Consider the following 15,014-nt stretch of genomic DNA (forward strand, 5'->3'; position numbering starts at 1 on the left):
AGAACTAAGAGCCACTGCTGGTGCCCTGGCAATGTGGAGAAGGAGGGTGAAAGCAGCCTGTCTTGAATGCAGGAAGCAAGGAGGGGAAGAGAGAGAGAGCAAGGTGAAGAGGTCAGGAGCTCAGGAAGAGGACGGGCATGGGGGGGGGGGGGGGACAAAGCTATTTAAAAATGTGAATTGCTCAGAGAACTTTAATTCTGGAATTTCCTAACTTGTGAGACTTTTCAATGCAAGCATGAATGTAAGCAATACCTGTCACATCAACTTTTCTTTTAACATAGCTTTTTTGGGATTTAATTGAATATACAATGATAAATTTACCTTTGCCTGCAGCATCTTACATCAAAGTGGCAACATCATTTTTCTTTTCCAAGAGGCCTGAATAAAAGGAGAGCAATTTGATTTGGAGAGGAAGACTCAGCTTCATTTTCTTTCATATTAGTCTTTTATCCGTACAGTAAAGATTCATTCCATACATATAAAAACTTTGGTGTTCTGTAGGTCATAGGAAAAGAGATTATTCAGCTTTAGCTCACTCGTTTGTATTTGTCCCAGCTCACATGTCCTCACTATCAGTGCTGGCAGTATGTTGGCCTGTGTCAGATGAGTTGGTCTCAAGTGCATTCCTAGTAGACAGATGTCCAAATGACACATACTTCCATCAGACCTGGCACTAATTGTCACTCTAGTTGGTAATGTCAACAGAGAGGGTAAGAAATTAATGGAAATGAAATCTAAATTACCTTCTCCCTCACCCCAGGGCAAGAATGACCCAGAGGAGAGTGGTAAAAGGAAGCCAGCACTGATGTCCATGCTGTGCTTTTTTTGTTGATGCATGCAGAACTTAGTTTTGCAGGGCTAACAAACCAACAGCATCCACACACACAGCATGTTATAAAGGGTGGGCCTTTTGTATTTTTTATTGTTTGTTTCTTAATGAAAATCAATACCCAATTAATAGGTGTGGATGATGTAAATTGGTTCAAGAGAGATTAATAAGACTGGGACTTTTCAGCTTGGAAAAGAGATGACTAAGGGGGGATATGATAGATGTCTATAAAATCATGACTGGTGTGGAGAAAGTGAATAAGGAAGTGTTACTTATTCCTTCTCATAACAAGAACTAGGGGTCACCAAATGAAATTAATAGGCAGGAGGTTTAAAACAAACAAAAGGAAGTATTTCTTCACACAGTGCACAGTGAACCTGTGGAACTCTTTGCCCAAGGATGTTGTGAAGACCGAGACTATAACAGGGTTCAAAAAATAACTAGATACATTCATGGAGGATAGGTCCATTGATGGCTATTAGCCAGGATTGGCAGGGATGGTGTCCCTAGACTTTGTTTGTCAGAAGCTGGGAATGGGCAGTGGGGGAGGGGGACCACTTGATGATTATCTGTTCTGTTCATTCCCTCTGAAACACCTGGCATGGGACACTGTCTGAAGACAGGATATTGGGCTAGATGGACCTTTGGTTTGACCCAGTATGGCCGTACATAAGATTTACTTTCTTAACATCTATTAATTGTGAACCTATATTTTTATTTCAGAGGATGGAAAAGGATATGGCCCAGTTTTTGAGGAGCAACCCATTTATACCATCTACCCTGAGGAATCTACAGATGGACAAGTTTCAATGAACTGCAGAGCTCGAGCAATCCCTTTTCCAACTTACAAGTAAGCCTTTAGCTTGGTTTTGAATTACAGGGCTTGTCAGGCATTTCACACACTAAACATTTCAACTATTATAATTTGCTGATTCTGAATGAATGAATGGTTTAGCAAGTGGATATATAGTCTTCCTATACATTTTTGAAGTTTGTGCATTTTTTAATTAAAAAGACAGTTTTTGTTATACTTGCAATAATGTCTAGGGAAGTCCTGGACAGAAAATATCAATTGTGTTTCATGAAACATTTTCAGGTTTCTTAATTTGTTTTTGGGAGCCTAGCTGTGATCTTTCAAGACAGTCCTTCATTTCCTGTCAGTCAAAATCAGAGATAGCAGTGTCATCCTGGACCTGAGAAGCTTTTTAATTGAAATTTATTTTGAAAATGTTTCTACGAGCTCTAGTCTAGAGTTTCACCATATGAACTCTGTCATCATAAACCTCATATTCTTAATGAACCAGTCCATGATGATTGATTCTTCTGTGCAAGTGTAGGATCTCATGGCTTCCATGGGTCTCTACAATAGGTTCAACACACATCAAAGGACATACTCTGGAGCTTATCTTTTGTCATGAGAGCATGGTAGTTTACATTCTTGTCATGGTCAGATAACCACCTCCTTCAAAGTAGGGACAGACTCCTAAGTCCTCTCAAGGCGAGGGACCCATTTCATTCATCTACCCTCACAAACTGACAGACTTACTCCTCTGTCAAGAGTTGTATGAAGGAAGACACAATTGAGTCACTGAGCCATTCTGTCAATGTCTATAATAACATTATGATCATCTACTGTACTGTACCATCAACACAGTACCCCCCAAATGTTCATTTTCACCTCATCATCCTTGCAGATCACTTGATTATACAAAATATCTGTGATGAATGGAGAACTTGAGAGGAGATTAGAACACTGGGGCTAGACAACTCATTCTGATTCTGATCCTTCGTAATAGAGAGAGTTCTTGCGTTCTTATGGTGATGGTGGAGGCTAATGGTTTTTTTTTTCCCCCCCCTTACCACCATGACTTCTTCAAAGTCCAAACCAGCAGGATTGTTCATGGGGAATGTAGACTTCCACTAGAGCTGTCGATTAATCGCAGTTAACTCGCACGATTAATTAAAATAATTAATTGCAATTAATCGCAGTTTTAATCACACTGTTAAAAAATCTAATACCAATTTAATTTACTAAATATTTTTGGATGTTTTTCTAAATTTTAAAATATATTGATTTCAGTTACAACACAGAATACAAAGTGTACAGTGCTCACTTTATATTACTTTTGATTACAAATATTTGCACTGTGTAAATGACAAAAGAATATTTTCTATTCACCTCATACAAGTACTGTAGTGCAATCTCTTTATTGTGAAAGTGCAATTTACAAACGTAGATTTTTTTTGTTACATAATAGCACTCCATAACAAAACAATGTAAAACTTTAGAGCCTAGAAGTCCACTGAACTACATCTTGTTCAGCCAATCGCTAAGATAAACAAGTTTGCCTCTTCATGCTTTGATTCATAGATTCTAGGACTGGAAGGGACCTCGAGAGGTCATCGAGTCCAGTTCCCTGCCCTCATGGCAGGACCAAATACTGTCTAGACCATCCCTGATAGACATTTATGTGTTAATACATCCCAGAATCATGTTTGCTTTTTTTGCAACAGCATCACACTGTTGACTTATATTTAGCTTGTGGTCCACTATAACCCCTAGGTCCCTTTCTGCTGTACTCCTTCCTAGACAGTCTCTTCCCATTCTGTATGTGTGAAACTGATTTTTCCTTCCTAAGTGGAGCACTTTGCATTTGTCTTTGTTTAACTTCATCCTGTTTACCTCAATTTGTCCAGATCATTTTGAATTATGACCCTGTCCTCCAAAGCAGTTGCAATCCCTCCCAGTTTGGTATCATCTGCAAACTTAATAAGTGTACTTTCTATGCCAATATCTAAGTCGTTAATAAAGATATTGAACAGAGCCGGTCCCAAAACACACCCCTGCGGAACCCCACTTGTTATGCCTTTCCAGCAGGATTGGGAACCATTAATAACAGCTTTCTGAGTACGGTTATCCAGCCAGTTATGCACCCACCTTATAGTAGCCCCATCTAAATTGTATTTGCCTAGTTTATCGATAAGAATATCATGCAAGACCGTATCAAATGCCTTACTAAAGTCTAGGTATACCACATCCACAGCTTCTCCCTTATCCACAAGACTCGTTATCCTATCAAAGAAAGCTATCAGATTGGTTTGACATGATTTGTTCTTTACAAATCCATGCTGGCTATTCCCTTGTCACTTTACCACCTTCCAAGTGTTTGCAGATGATTTCCTTAATTACTTGCTCCATTTTTCTGAAAGAACTCAAATGTGAAATTGTGGAACTATTAACTATTAACTATGGTTTGTAACCTCTCCTTTAAATCAGCTTCTGTACCCAATGACTGGAAGATAGCTAATGTAACGTCAATATTTAAAAAGGTCTCTAGGTGATCCTGGCAATTACAGACCGGTAAATCTAACTTCAGTACCAGGCAATTAGTTGAAACAATAGTGAAGAAAAAAATTGTCAGACACACAGAAGAACATAAATTGTTGGGCAAAAGTCAACATGGTTTCTGTAAAGGGAAATAATGTCTTACTAATCTATTAGAGTTCTTTGAAGGGGTCAACAAACGTGGACAAGGAGGATCCAGTGGACACAGTGTACTTAGATTTCCAGAAAGCCTTTGACAAGGTCCCTCACCAAAGGCTCTTACGTAAATTAAGTTGTCATGGGATAAGAGGGAAGATCCTTTCATGGATTGAGAACTAGTTAAAAGACAGGGAACAAAGGGTAGGAATAAATGGTAAATTTTCAGAATGGAGAAGGGTAACTAGTAGTGTTCCCCAAGGGTCAGTCCTAGGACCAATCCTATTCAACTTATTCATAAATGATCTGGAGAAAGGGGTAAACAGTGAGGTGGCAAAGTTTGCAGATGATACTAAACTGCTCAAGATAGTTAAGACCAAAACAGACTGTGAAGAACTTCAAAAAGATCTCACAAAACTAAGTGATCGGGCAACAAAATGGCAAATGAAATGTAATGTGAATAAATGTAAAGTAATGCACATTGGGAAAAATAACCCCATAACTATACATACAATATGATGGGAGGCTAATTTACTACAACTAATCAGGAAAGAGATCTTGGATTCATCGTGGATAGTTCTCTGAAGATGTCCACGCAGTATGCAGCGGCAGTCAGAAAAGCAAACAGGATGTTAGGAATCATTCAAAAAGGGATAGAGAATAAGACAGAGAATATCTTATTGCCCTTATATAAATCCATGGTACGCCCACATCTTGAATAGTGTGTGCAGATGTGGTCTCCCCATCTCAAAAAAGATATACTGGCATTATATGGTTATATGGTTTGTGCACATTTTGAATGAGTCTATTAAGGTCCATTTTTATGACATTTAATTATAGAGTAACCTTGTTTTACGAAGGAATATAAATAATATTGTGTTCATACAAAAAGAAAAATTCAAGCTGGATCAAGGAAACATGACTGTGTACTGACCTCAAACTAACAAGTTCAGAAGAACATGTTTACTATGACTTTTTCTTCTGATTTGCCACAGATTCCAGTTTGTGTAGAATGTTCTGGTCTGTTTTGTCATATTTTAAACTATGTATGTGATAGCTACCCTTGTATATTTCTGCATATATTTTATAATTTATTAATAATGTCTACATGTGATTTTCTTAATGGTAATGAAATAACAACTTTTAATTCCCATGAATATAATTAAAGATTTTATTACTATTATTATTATTGTTTATTACTGCTGATGCTATGCAAAAGCTTCCTTTTTGAAAGTTATTGAGTTTTGATCTTGTTAGGGATGTATTTTTATTAAAATCACTTAACATGATTTTTTCTCTCTTTTTCAAATTTCAATTTTTAATTAACTTTAACTTCCCAACAGTAACTGCATTTAACACAACCTTTCAGTAGTTCTTTTTGTTGAAGAAGCAAACAGAGAGTAATATGATTTTCAAAAAGTATTGTTTGCCTGTAGATCTTGATATGAAATTGTGTGCATACTTTGAACTTTATAGACTTTATATATTCTCAATACATTTCTGTTGCCTTCAAGCAAGATTATGGGCTCCCTCTAGTGGACACAATAATACCTATACATTCCCATGGAATTGTGTGGGCAATTCAAAAGTATTGGGTCATATTCATTTCTGGAGTAACTCCATTGAAATGAGTAGAGTTACACTAGGGATGAATGTGGCTCACTGAGTTCCTGCCTTGTTGGGGTTGTATTTTATGGAATGAAACAGCAATGCCTCAAATGTGGGAGCTGACCCATCCATTTACACACCCAGTCTCCCATGCAGAGTGCCCCAGTCATTCTTCTAGCAGTCAGGGTAGCAATCCCCAGCAATTTTGTTGTTTAAAAAAGCGGCAGTGTTAGAAGAAGTCTGACTTTCTTTTCACTGGTATTACTATTACTTTATGCCTGGAGTAACTTCCTTGGCCTACACATCCCCAAGTGTATGGGGGAGGATCTGGTAGAGATTAGGTAGTAACTCTGCATATTCCATGGGTGCACAGTGGGTGTTTTCTTTAGCTACTTGACCCCCTCCCCCAGCCCCACCGTTGTATAGCTCTTTCAGTCTCACGGATGGTGGTTGTTCTCACCTTGCGAATTGGACTGACCATCATGTTTATAGAGAGATAATTTGGGTGAGGTAATAATTTTTTATTGGACCAACTTCTGTTAAAAGATATTACCTCACCCACCTTGTCTCTCTAATATACTGGGACTGTCATGGCTACAACTACACTGCCGTACATCACGTTTATATGCTATTAAGGCAGGTAAAATTTGAGAGCCTTGTCTGAGGAAAATTAAAATAAAACCATTTATTGTAATACATGAATATAATATCATAGTTATTTACAATTAATAGCAAGTTGTGAACCCATATATGAAGAGTTTTCTTGCAAATAATTTTTTGAGTAGATTTTTTGCAACCATCACATCACCTTTTCTTTTTTTAATAGGTGGAAACTAAATGACTGGGATATTGATTTAACAAAGGATCGCTACAGTATGGTGGGAGGTAGACTTCTTATCAATAACCCAGAGAAATCAAAGGATGCTGGGAAATATGTTTGCATAGCATCGAATATCTTTGGAACTGTCCGAAGCGCTGAAGCTACTCTAAGTTTTGGATGTAAGCAATTGTTAACTTTAAAACAGATAAGCACATACCGATTAGGTTTAAATGGTCAATGTTTCACTGTATTATTGTTGCAGCAGTTTACAGTCATTGCATTGTATCATTGTATTGCTCTGTGAAAATTATATAATGTGCCTTCATCGACAGACCAGCAAGAAGTAAGTTTTTAAAGCAGCTTATACTCTTCATCCTGCTGTTGGCATTACAACCATTTCAAAGGCCTTAAGTTTATATCTGCAAAGAGGGTCACACAGCTTGTTTAGCCAGAGAGGGGGAATTCCCACAATCTTCAGGCATATAGTGTCCTAATTTTTTTAAGACACAATAGAACCCATGGGGAAGTTGTCAGAAGAGAGATACAGATAGGTTCACATGATGAAGGTCAGCTGTCATCCTTGTCAAAACAGATTGGAAGTTCTTGAAGATGGATGATGTGTCATTTTATAGTGAAAAGAATGCTGCAATTCTTATGCCACATTTAAGGCCCTGCTGAGGGCTTTTCTGTCAACTTCAGACAATGGAGCCAGTTTTTTCCACACACACACTGTCAACAACAGATACTTTGTTGAGAAAGATTAGGGTGACCAGATAACACGTGTGAAAACCTGGAATGGGGTGGGAGGAATAGGCGTCGATATATGACAAATACCCAAATATTGGGACTATCCTTATAAAATCGGGACATCTGGTCACCTTAAAAAGGATGTACCTAGGTAACATAAATAGCTAGATTTTATCATCTGTAGAAAGAAGGGTTTTTGTTGTTGTTGTTTTGTTTTAATTTCCCCCTTAAAATGATGTTATCCTGGAAATATTTTGTACATTAAAGACACAGGGTGAAATCTGTCCTCATGCAGAGATCCTGTATAAGGCTCTATGGACCGCTTAATCCCCATATTAAGGGCTTAGGCAAGACAAGTGCTCCATAGGCCTTGTGATAGCTCTCTGCACAGGGCAGTATTTCACTTTTAGTGGATAATACCACCAGTTTAAGAGGTTTAATGTAAACCCCATGTTGTAATGTTTTGTGAAAGTAAATTTAATATTATGGGACCAAAGATTTAAAAGTGAAGCCAGACTCATGGATTTTCACATAAGTCTGGATGCAAGTGTGGTCTGTATTTTAAATAGAAATATTCCACAGTGCGTTTTCTACCAGAAACGCAAGGCTGGATTAGAGTTTCTCTGTAGTGAAGGTGAATTTAGCCCGTAGGCACACTTTCCCACTAATATCCAAGGAGTGGCATGCATTCCAGTAGTTCACACTGCAGATGCCTGTGGCTGAAGACTTGGAGTCTAGCACTTTAAAGAGGTGTAAGCCCCAGCCCCGGGCTGGCCAGAGCAGCCCCAGTCCCACTCCCTTTAACCGGTTAAATGATATGATTTTAATCATTTAAACGATTAACTTTTTAAATGATATTTACATCCCTAGGTTATATCAGGTTAACAGCATTGTTATGCTGAGCTTTGTAAGCAAATATTCAAATGCTAATGACAGGGATGAATAAAAAAAACAACAGAAACCAAAATATGCCAGGAAACTGCTGAAAATCAGTTTTTTAAAAAAGCATTAAAACTTTGTGGTCTCTTGCTTTCTTTGTTCCATTATTTCCCCTTCCCCGGTCTCCCTATAGGTCAGCAAAGCTCTTCTCCCTCCCCACCACCACCACAATAACTGTGAAATATTTCTGTTTCAGAACCATATTTGGCATAGAGCTCATTCAAAAATGCTAAAAATAATTGTGAAAAACTTTTTAATTTTTTTCATTGACTTGCCCGTTCTATAAAACTGAAAAAAAAATTGGTGAAATTCAAAGAATGTTTAATATTTGTACTTGGGAGAAAAGGGAAGAGATTTTCATAGTGAAGACAGCCATCTTAAATTCAATTAAATAAAAATTGTCATTGGGAGAAAATCCAAGCTGGCTTCTTAGGAAGGCGGGGGGGTAAACTGAAAAGTCCAATCGTTTTGCCAAACAGTGGCAAAAACTGATTTCAATGGGGCTGAATTGGGTCTCCAGGAGAGAAATGAATCAAAGGTTTTAAAGTAGTTTTTAAAAAGATTTTCCCTTTCAGCTGTTACCACACACATGCACGCACATCCTTGCACGTGCGCACGCACACCCACAACAACTTCCTTTGCTTTGGGGAATTTTCTTCTTTCATGTAAAATGTTGGTGCTTTTTTGACTTATGCTGATGGGAGTCAGAAGCTGAACCACCTCCTTTTTGGTGGAAAATGAATTGAAAATTGTAATAACAGGAGCCAAATCATAGCAGAGGGACTGTAGTAGCCAAACAGAGCAAGCAAAGACATTTGCATAATCAATGTACAGTTATAACTGTAAAGTGATTATACAAATTCTTGCACTCTGGTTAATAATGGATATCTTCCAGTTACAGTTCAAGGATTCACATTCTTTATAATTACTGAGTAATAACGATAGTCATTATGCAAATCAGACACTCAGAGCCAATCAGCATTCAGGGCATTTCATAAGTGGGAAGAAACTGTGCAGTTATAGATCAGTAATTGTACAGACATCTCTGTTCACTCTGGCACAGACCGTTCTATTTCACTAAAAACCTAATTTATTTATTTTTACATTTAAATTGCCTGTTCTTTTCTATGCCTTTGAATTTGTGGTGATTATTCCTAAAGTTCACGAATTTATCCAAAACACACCATAAATAAAAAGTCCAGATATAAAGTTAGGCATTTACATATTTTAACTGGAAATTATTAAAGTAAATATTTAAAAAATGACAACTAGATTTTTTTTCTTTCCTCAAACCATACTTTGGCCATATTCAAAATAGTAATCACTTTGTTTTATATTTTCCACGCATGGATAGCACTAGTATTTTAACAATCACTATAATAGATTTACAACTGCAGTATGCCAAGATGAAAGAGGGAAAGAAAAACAGTGGCAACCTCACAAGAAATTGTGAAATTTTAGAGCCAGGAAAAACATGTTGTGAAGTCGGGAAGCAAATATCATGGACAGCTGCTTGATAAGAGTAGTCCACTTTGACAAATAAAAGGCATCTGTTTCATGCTGTAGGTGAATACATACATACATGAATTCCAAGCCATGCCAATTTAAGAACTTATGTCCTTCCTGGTGGTCTAGCGGTTAGGATTTGGTGCTCTTGCTGCCGTGGCTTGGATTCAATTCCTGATCAAAGAAATATGTTTTAATAGGCAGCAAGTTTCAAGCAAACAAAAGGAAGTATTTTTTCACACAACGCACGGTCAACCTGTGGAACTCCTTGCCAGAGGATGTTATGAAGGCCAAGACTATAACAGGGTTCAAAAAAGAACTAGATAAGTTCATGGAGGATAGGTCCATCAATGGCTATTAGCCAGGATGGGCAGGGATGGTGTTCCTAGCCTCTGTTTGCTAGAAGCTGGGAATGGGCGACTGGATGGATCACTTGATGATTACCTGTTCTATTCATTCCCTCTGGGGCACCTGGCATTGGCCACTGTTGGAAGACAAGATACTGGGCTAGATGAACCTTTGGTCTGACCCAGAATGACTGTTCTTAACTAGCTCAGATTTCATTGCAAATCTAGTTTGTACCAATACTAAACCAACCATACATAAGAATAATTGGTTGAATTAGTTGTGAGCTAGAAAGTGAATCAAGAGAGTGTGGTGTTCAGACATTTGAAGAGATACCCTGTTTATATATTAATAGCAGAGGTCCTTAGACATTTCTTTTATGATGTTTGTCCTACAAGCAGTCACTAAAAAGATCTGCTTCTCCTCTTACCCTATTATTTTGATGTCCCTCTGCTATGTGTACAGTATTTATTCTACTGTCTTCTCAGTTACAGTAGTTCATAAACCATACAGCTGTCCTTTTGTGTAAGTGCGTATGCATCTCTATCCTGATTAGTTGTTATTGTTTCTGCCTTGCTACTCATGAACGTAAGTTGTAGTTAGATCCTGGAACCAGACACTTTTAGCAGCCTGGGAAAGAGAGTTGAAATAATCTAAATTTAGGTTGGATGATTCCTTTGGCTTTTGATGGGAAGGATTTTGTGCACAGCTTTTAATACTTTATTATTATTTATTTAGACTACATCAGCACTTAGAAAACCCATTCCGGATTCCCCCACTCCCATTGTACTTTGTGCTATTCAAACACTTAGTAAAAGAGACAGTCCCTGCCCCAATCTAATTTGATAAGAGATACGACAATGAAAGTGACACAAGAAGGGTAGCTATTGCCCAGCTTGTAGGTACCACTCTTAACATAAAATCTGCTGTCAGTAACTGACATGCAACCAAACCATCACTGTCTTATAATCGTGGCCACCATTATTGCAATACTACAGCCTGTAGAATGTGTAACTCAAAAGGATCTGATTTTTGGCCCTTCTACAGAAGACCCTTTGCACTGTTCCACTGGCACAAGGTGGTCATAGAGCTGTTTCAGCTAGCCACTTCGAAAACCCATTCCGGATTCCCCCACTCCCATTGTACTTTGTGCTATTCAAACACTTAGTAAAAGAGACAGTAGGATCCCCCAGCTGGCTTTGTGCCCCCATCTCAAAGCTCTTGGCATAGGATACATAGCTGGACCACTCTGCCATTGAGTAGTTGGCTGTTGGAATAGTCCAGGAGGCAGGGACAGCCTGGTTCATCTTGGGGGAAGCCATGGGGATGCTCCAAGTTACAACAGGGGTTGAGTTGGCCTCCTGGACAGCCCCTCATTTGGGAAAATGAAAGATTCTCTGAAGTCACCTACCCATCCTTGGGGTCTTGCTCTAAATACACCTCACCTGGACCTGAGAATCAGAGCCAAAGTCAACATTTCTTTTTTCTTTATGGGCAGTTGCAACTGCAGTGGTTAGAACAGGCAGAGCCATTACAGTTGGTGCTACTAGTATTAAAGCAAACAAAACAGGCTGTATGACCCTGCACTTTGTCTCAAGCATTGATGTATTTTCTACATTCATCTCTAAAGGAGCTGTATGTTTAAATCCGAATATAGAAAATAATCCTAAAACACTGAAAAACACTTATATTGTCTCTTTATTTTTTTAATCTAGATCTTGATACGTTTCCACCCGAGGAACGCTATGAGGTGAAAGTACGGGAGGGTGTTGGAGCAGTGCTTCTTTGCCAGCCTCCTTACCATTACCCAGGTAATTCAACTGAAACTACCATTTTCAAACTTTATAGTATGGAAGGGATAGGATGTATATGTGTGATTAAGATATTTTCCGTTTAAATCTAATAAAAGGAATAAAGATACTGCTGGTATACACCGTGTAGTTTAAATTAAGAGTGCATTAAGAAAGGCAAGAAATTATTCCTTCTGATAGTTTTTCTTTAATCCTTCGGAGAGTGTACTGAGCCCTTTAAGTTAATGAACAAAGATTTCTGGAGACTGTTAATACTTCAGTTAGTTAAAATTAAATAAAATCTCTATATTTCTCTCTTCCCCCCAAAACCTATGGTCTTGCTTGCTTCATGGACATATGGAGAAAGGAACTTTTTCTTGACTCATATGAGATGTAAATAAACAGCAGTAACTTTTTTCCCATTCTCAAATCCACTAGATAAGTTTCAGGCAACATGTTTGTAGATGAACAGTGTATAAGACGAGGGAGAAATTTTCCCAGATGTACAAACTAGAATAGAGAAAAGCACAATGCACACAAAACATTGCTGGTTTTTCTGGTCAGTTTGTCTGTAAACTATTAAAAGCATATATAGTGATATGGAATAAACAATAAAGCAAGACTAATAGAAGCTGAGTGAAAATTATATTGTAATGTGTATAACTAAGGCTTCAATTATATGGTGACAGCAATAAGGTACAGATTACTTGTAGAATTTACAAACAGTTTTTGAAATTAGAAATAAGATTACTAAAAAGAAATCAAGTAATTTACCTAGAGAGGTTGTGGAATCTCTGTCACTGGAGTTTTTTTAAGAACAGGTTAGGTGAACACCTGGCAGGGGAGGTCTAGATAATACTTAGTCCTGCCTCAGTACAGGGGATTGGACTAGATGACCTATCGAGGTCCCTTCCAGTCCTACATTTCTATGATTCTATGAATTTGGGAGGAAGGATGGTCCATTACCTATGGCAGTAACCTGGGACTGGGTTCAGTTCCTTGCTCCACCACAGATTTCCTGTGTGACCTTGGGCAAATCACTTAACCTCCCTGTGCTTCAGCTCCTCATCTGTAATAGCATTTCCCGACCTCACAGGGGTGAGGCACTCAGATACTACAATGATGGGCCAGATATCTACCTAAGATAAGACAATTTATCTCATCCAGTGGACATAATAGCACCTTGTATCAGGAAAATCAGCAACCAAAATTTTCACATGATAGTTTGTTTCATCCTGATACTGTTGAAGTCTTACCAGTGGAGTTTTACCAGTGACCTCAGTAAGAGCAGGATTTGGCCCATTACATTTTAACTGTACTGCATGGTATCATTTACTGTTCTGAGAAGATTATATATTGACATAATGCAAACAGAAGAAATATATGGATATTTTCTTCTTGGTCTTAACATTTCCATCTGTCTATTTTACGATTTAACAATGTTTAATTCAAGTTTGACATGAATTTAACGTTGAATTGTGTTTAGACTCTTTAATTTGTTACAGTAATTACCAATTCTGAGCTCAGCTTGCCACGTTAAAAGCTGCAGCTGAAGGTTTGAAAGCAAGCACATTTAAATTAACTCTGCAAACTAATTCTTTCAGATAGTAGTTAGACAATGATTTGGTATTAGAAGGCTAAATTATGCTTCCTTTTAGGAAACTTGCTATTACTGCTAACTCCCCCCAAAATAGAGATTCTCTAGCTGATAGAGAATTAATCATCAAGAAGGACATAGAGAACATGCAACGTTTCTTATTTTCCTAATATCCAAAGCATTAATTAAATCTGTTGAAGAAATATTGAAACAATTGTGTTTCTTCAAATAGTGACACTTTATTTATACAATAAATGATTGCTGGATATCATGTCAAATTACCAAAAGTTATCCTGCATTGAGTATATGCAAGGAGGTAGAAATAGCCGTGTCCTATGAGGTAATTATGGACTCGGGCACCTAATGTTAGGTGCTTAGTTCACAGATTTTGATGCTAGTTCCTAGCGAGTTAGCTGATGAGATGGTGCCTCCGAGAAAGTTCTCTGATCACTCCCCTAATGGGCTAAGTCCCAGATTTGTAAAGGTATTTAGGTGTTGCGGTGCCTAACTCACTTAGGAGCCTATGTCCCATTAATTTTTAAGTCAGACTTAGGTGCCTAAAGACCAGATCCTCAAAAAGATTTAGGCACCACCTCACAGGCACTTTAGGCAGCTAAATACAAATTTAGATCCTCAGAACGTCTACTTAGCTGCCACTTAACTTAGTATGTGCCTAAACTCCCTAGGCGCCTAAGTTTCCTCTGGTGGGCATATGCAAAGCCATATCAGTCCTGACACTCGGCATCTAATTCACACCTAAGCCCCAACATAATTCACAAACTAGGCGTTCCTTTACCTACAGGGTTCAATCTGGTCAGCATGCTGAAAGCACACCTACTGGATTGAGGGCCTGAACAAAACACATCTGCCAGAGGAGGAGATGGTGGCAGTGGTGGTGCCACCCCCATTTTAACCAATAGACATGGGTTCAACTCCCCACTCTGCTTCATGTGGAGCAGGGACTTGAACCCGCTCTCCCATATCCCCTGTGAATGCCCTAACTACTGAGCGATTGGGTATTCTCAAGTGGGTCTCTTCCAATCTTTACTGTTGAAGCTGTGCCACTTTGTATTTGCATATATTGGGCCTAAGAGAGAGGGAGAGTGACTTTCTAGCCTGATGGTTAGGCACTCTCTTGAGAAGGGGGAGGTCTATAATAATTAATATTTAAATCTAGAAAAGGGTATATGGCCGTGAATCCCAAGCAGAGGGAATCTTAAGTCCCACCTCTCTCCTCAGCATTTCCTACTGGCTATCTTAAGTGGCTCCCTGCTCAACTTGCTGGCCTTTGTGAATTCCATTCTTAGGTACCTGTCTCTCCCCATGTGTTTGTTCGAGGGCTTTCCCTTCAC

General features: G+C 38.4%; 1 protein-coding gene across 3 annotated transcripts in view; it reads left to right on the plus strand.

Annotated features, from left to right (window-relative positions):
- Window positions 1-15,014, plus strand: part of CNTN1 (contactin 1) — a 430,834-nt gene that overhangs the window by 277,569 nt on the left and 138,251 nt on the right. For all 3 annotated transcript variants that reach the window (XM_054024415.1, XM_054024420.1, XM_054024428.1), the window contains exons 4-6: window positions 1,553-1,679; window positions 6,745-6,917; window positions 11,991-12,086. In XM_054024415.1, the coding sequence (XP_053880390.1) occupies window positions 1,553-1,679; window positions 6,745-6,917; window positions 11,991-12,086 (396 nt within the window). The remainder of the gene's footprint in view (window positions 1-1,552; window positions 1,680-6,744; window positions 6,918-11,990; window positions 12,087-15,014) is intronic.

This window comes from Malaclemys terrapin, chromosome 1 (assembly GCF_027887155.1).
Source record: "Malaclemys terrapin pileata isolate rMalTer1 chromosome 1, rMalTer1.hap1, whole genome shotgun sequence".
NCBI lineage: Eukaryota > Metazoa > Chordata > Testudines > Emydidae > Malaclemys > Malaclemys terrapin.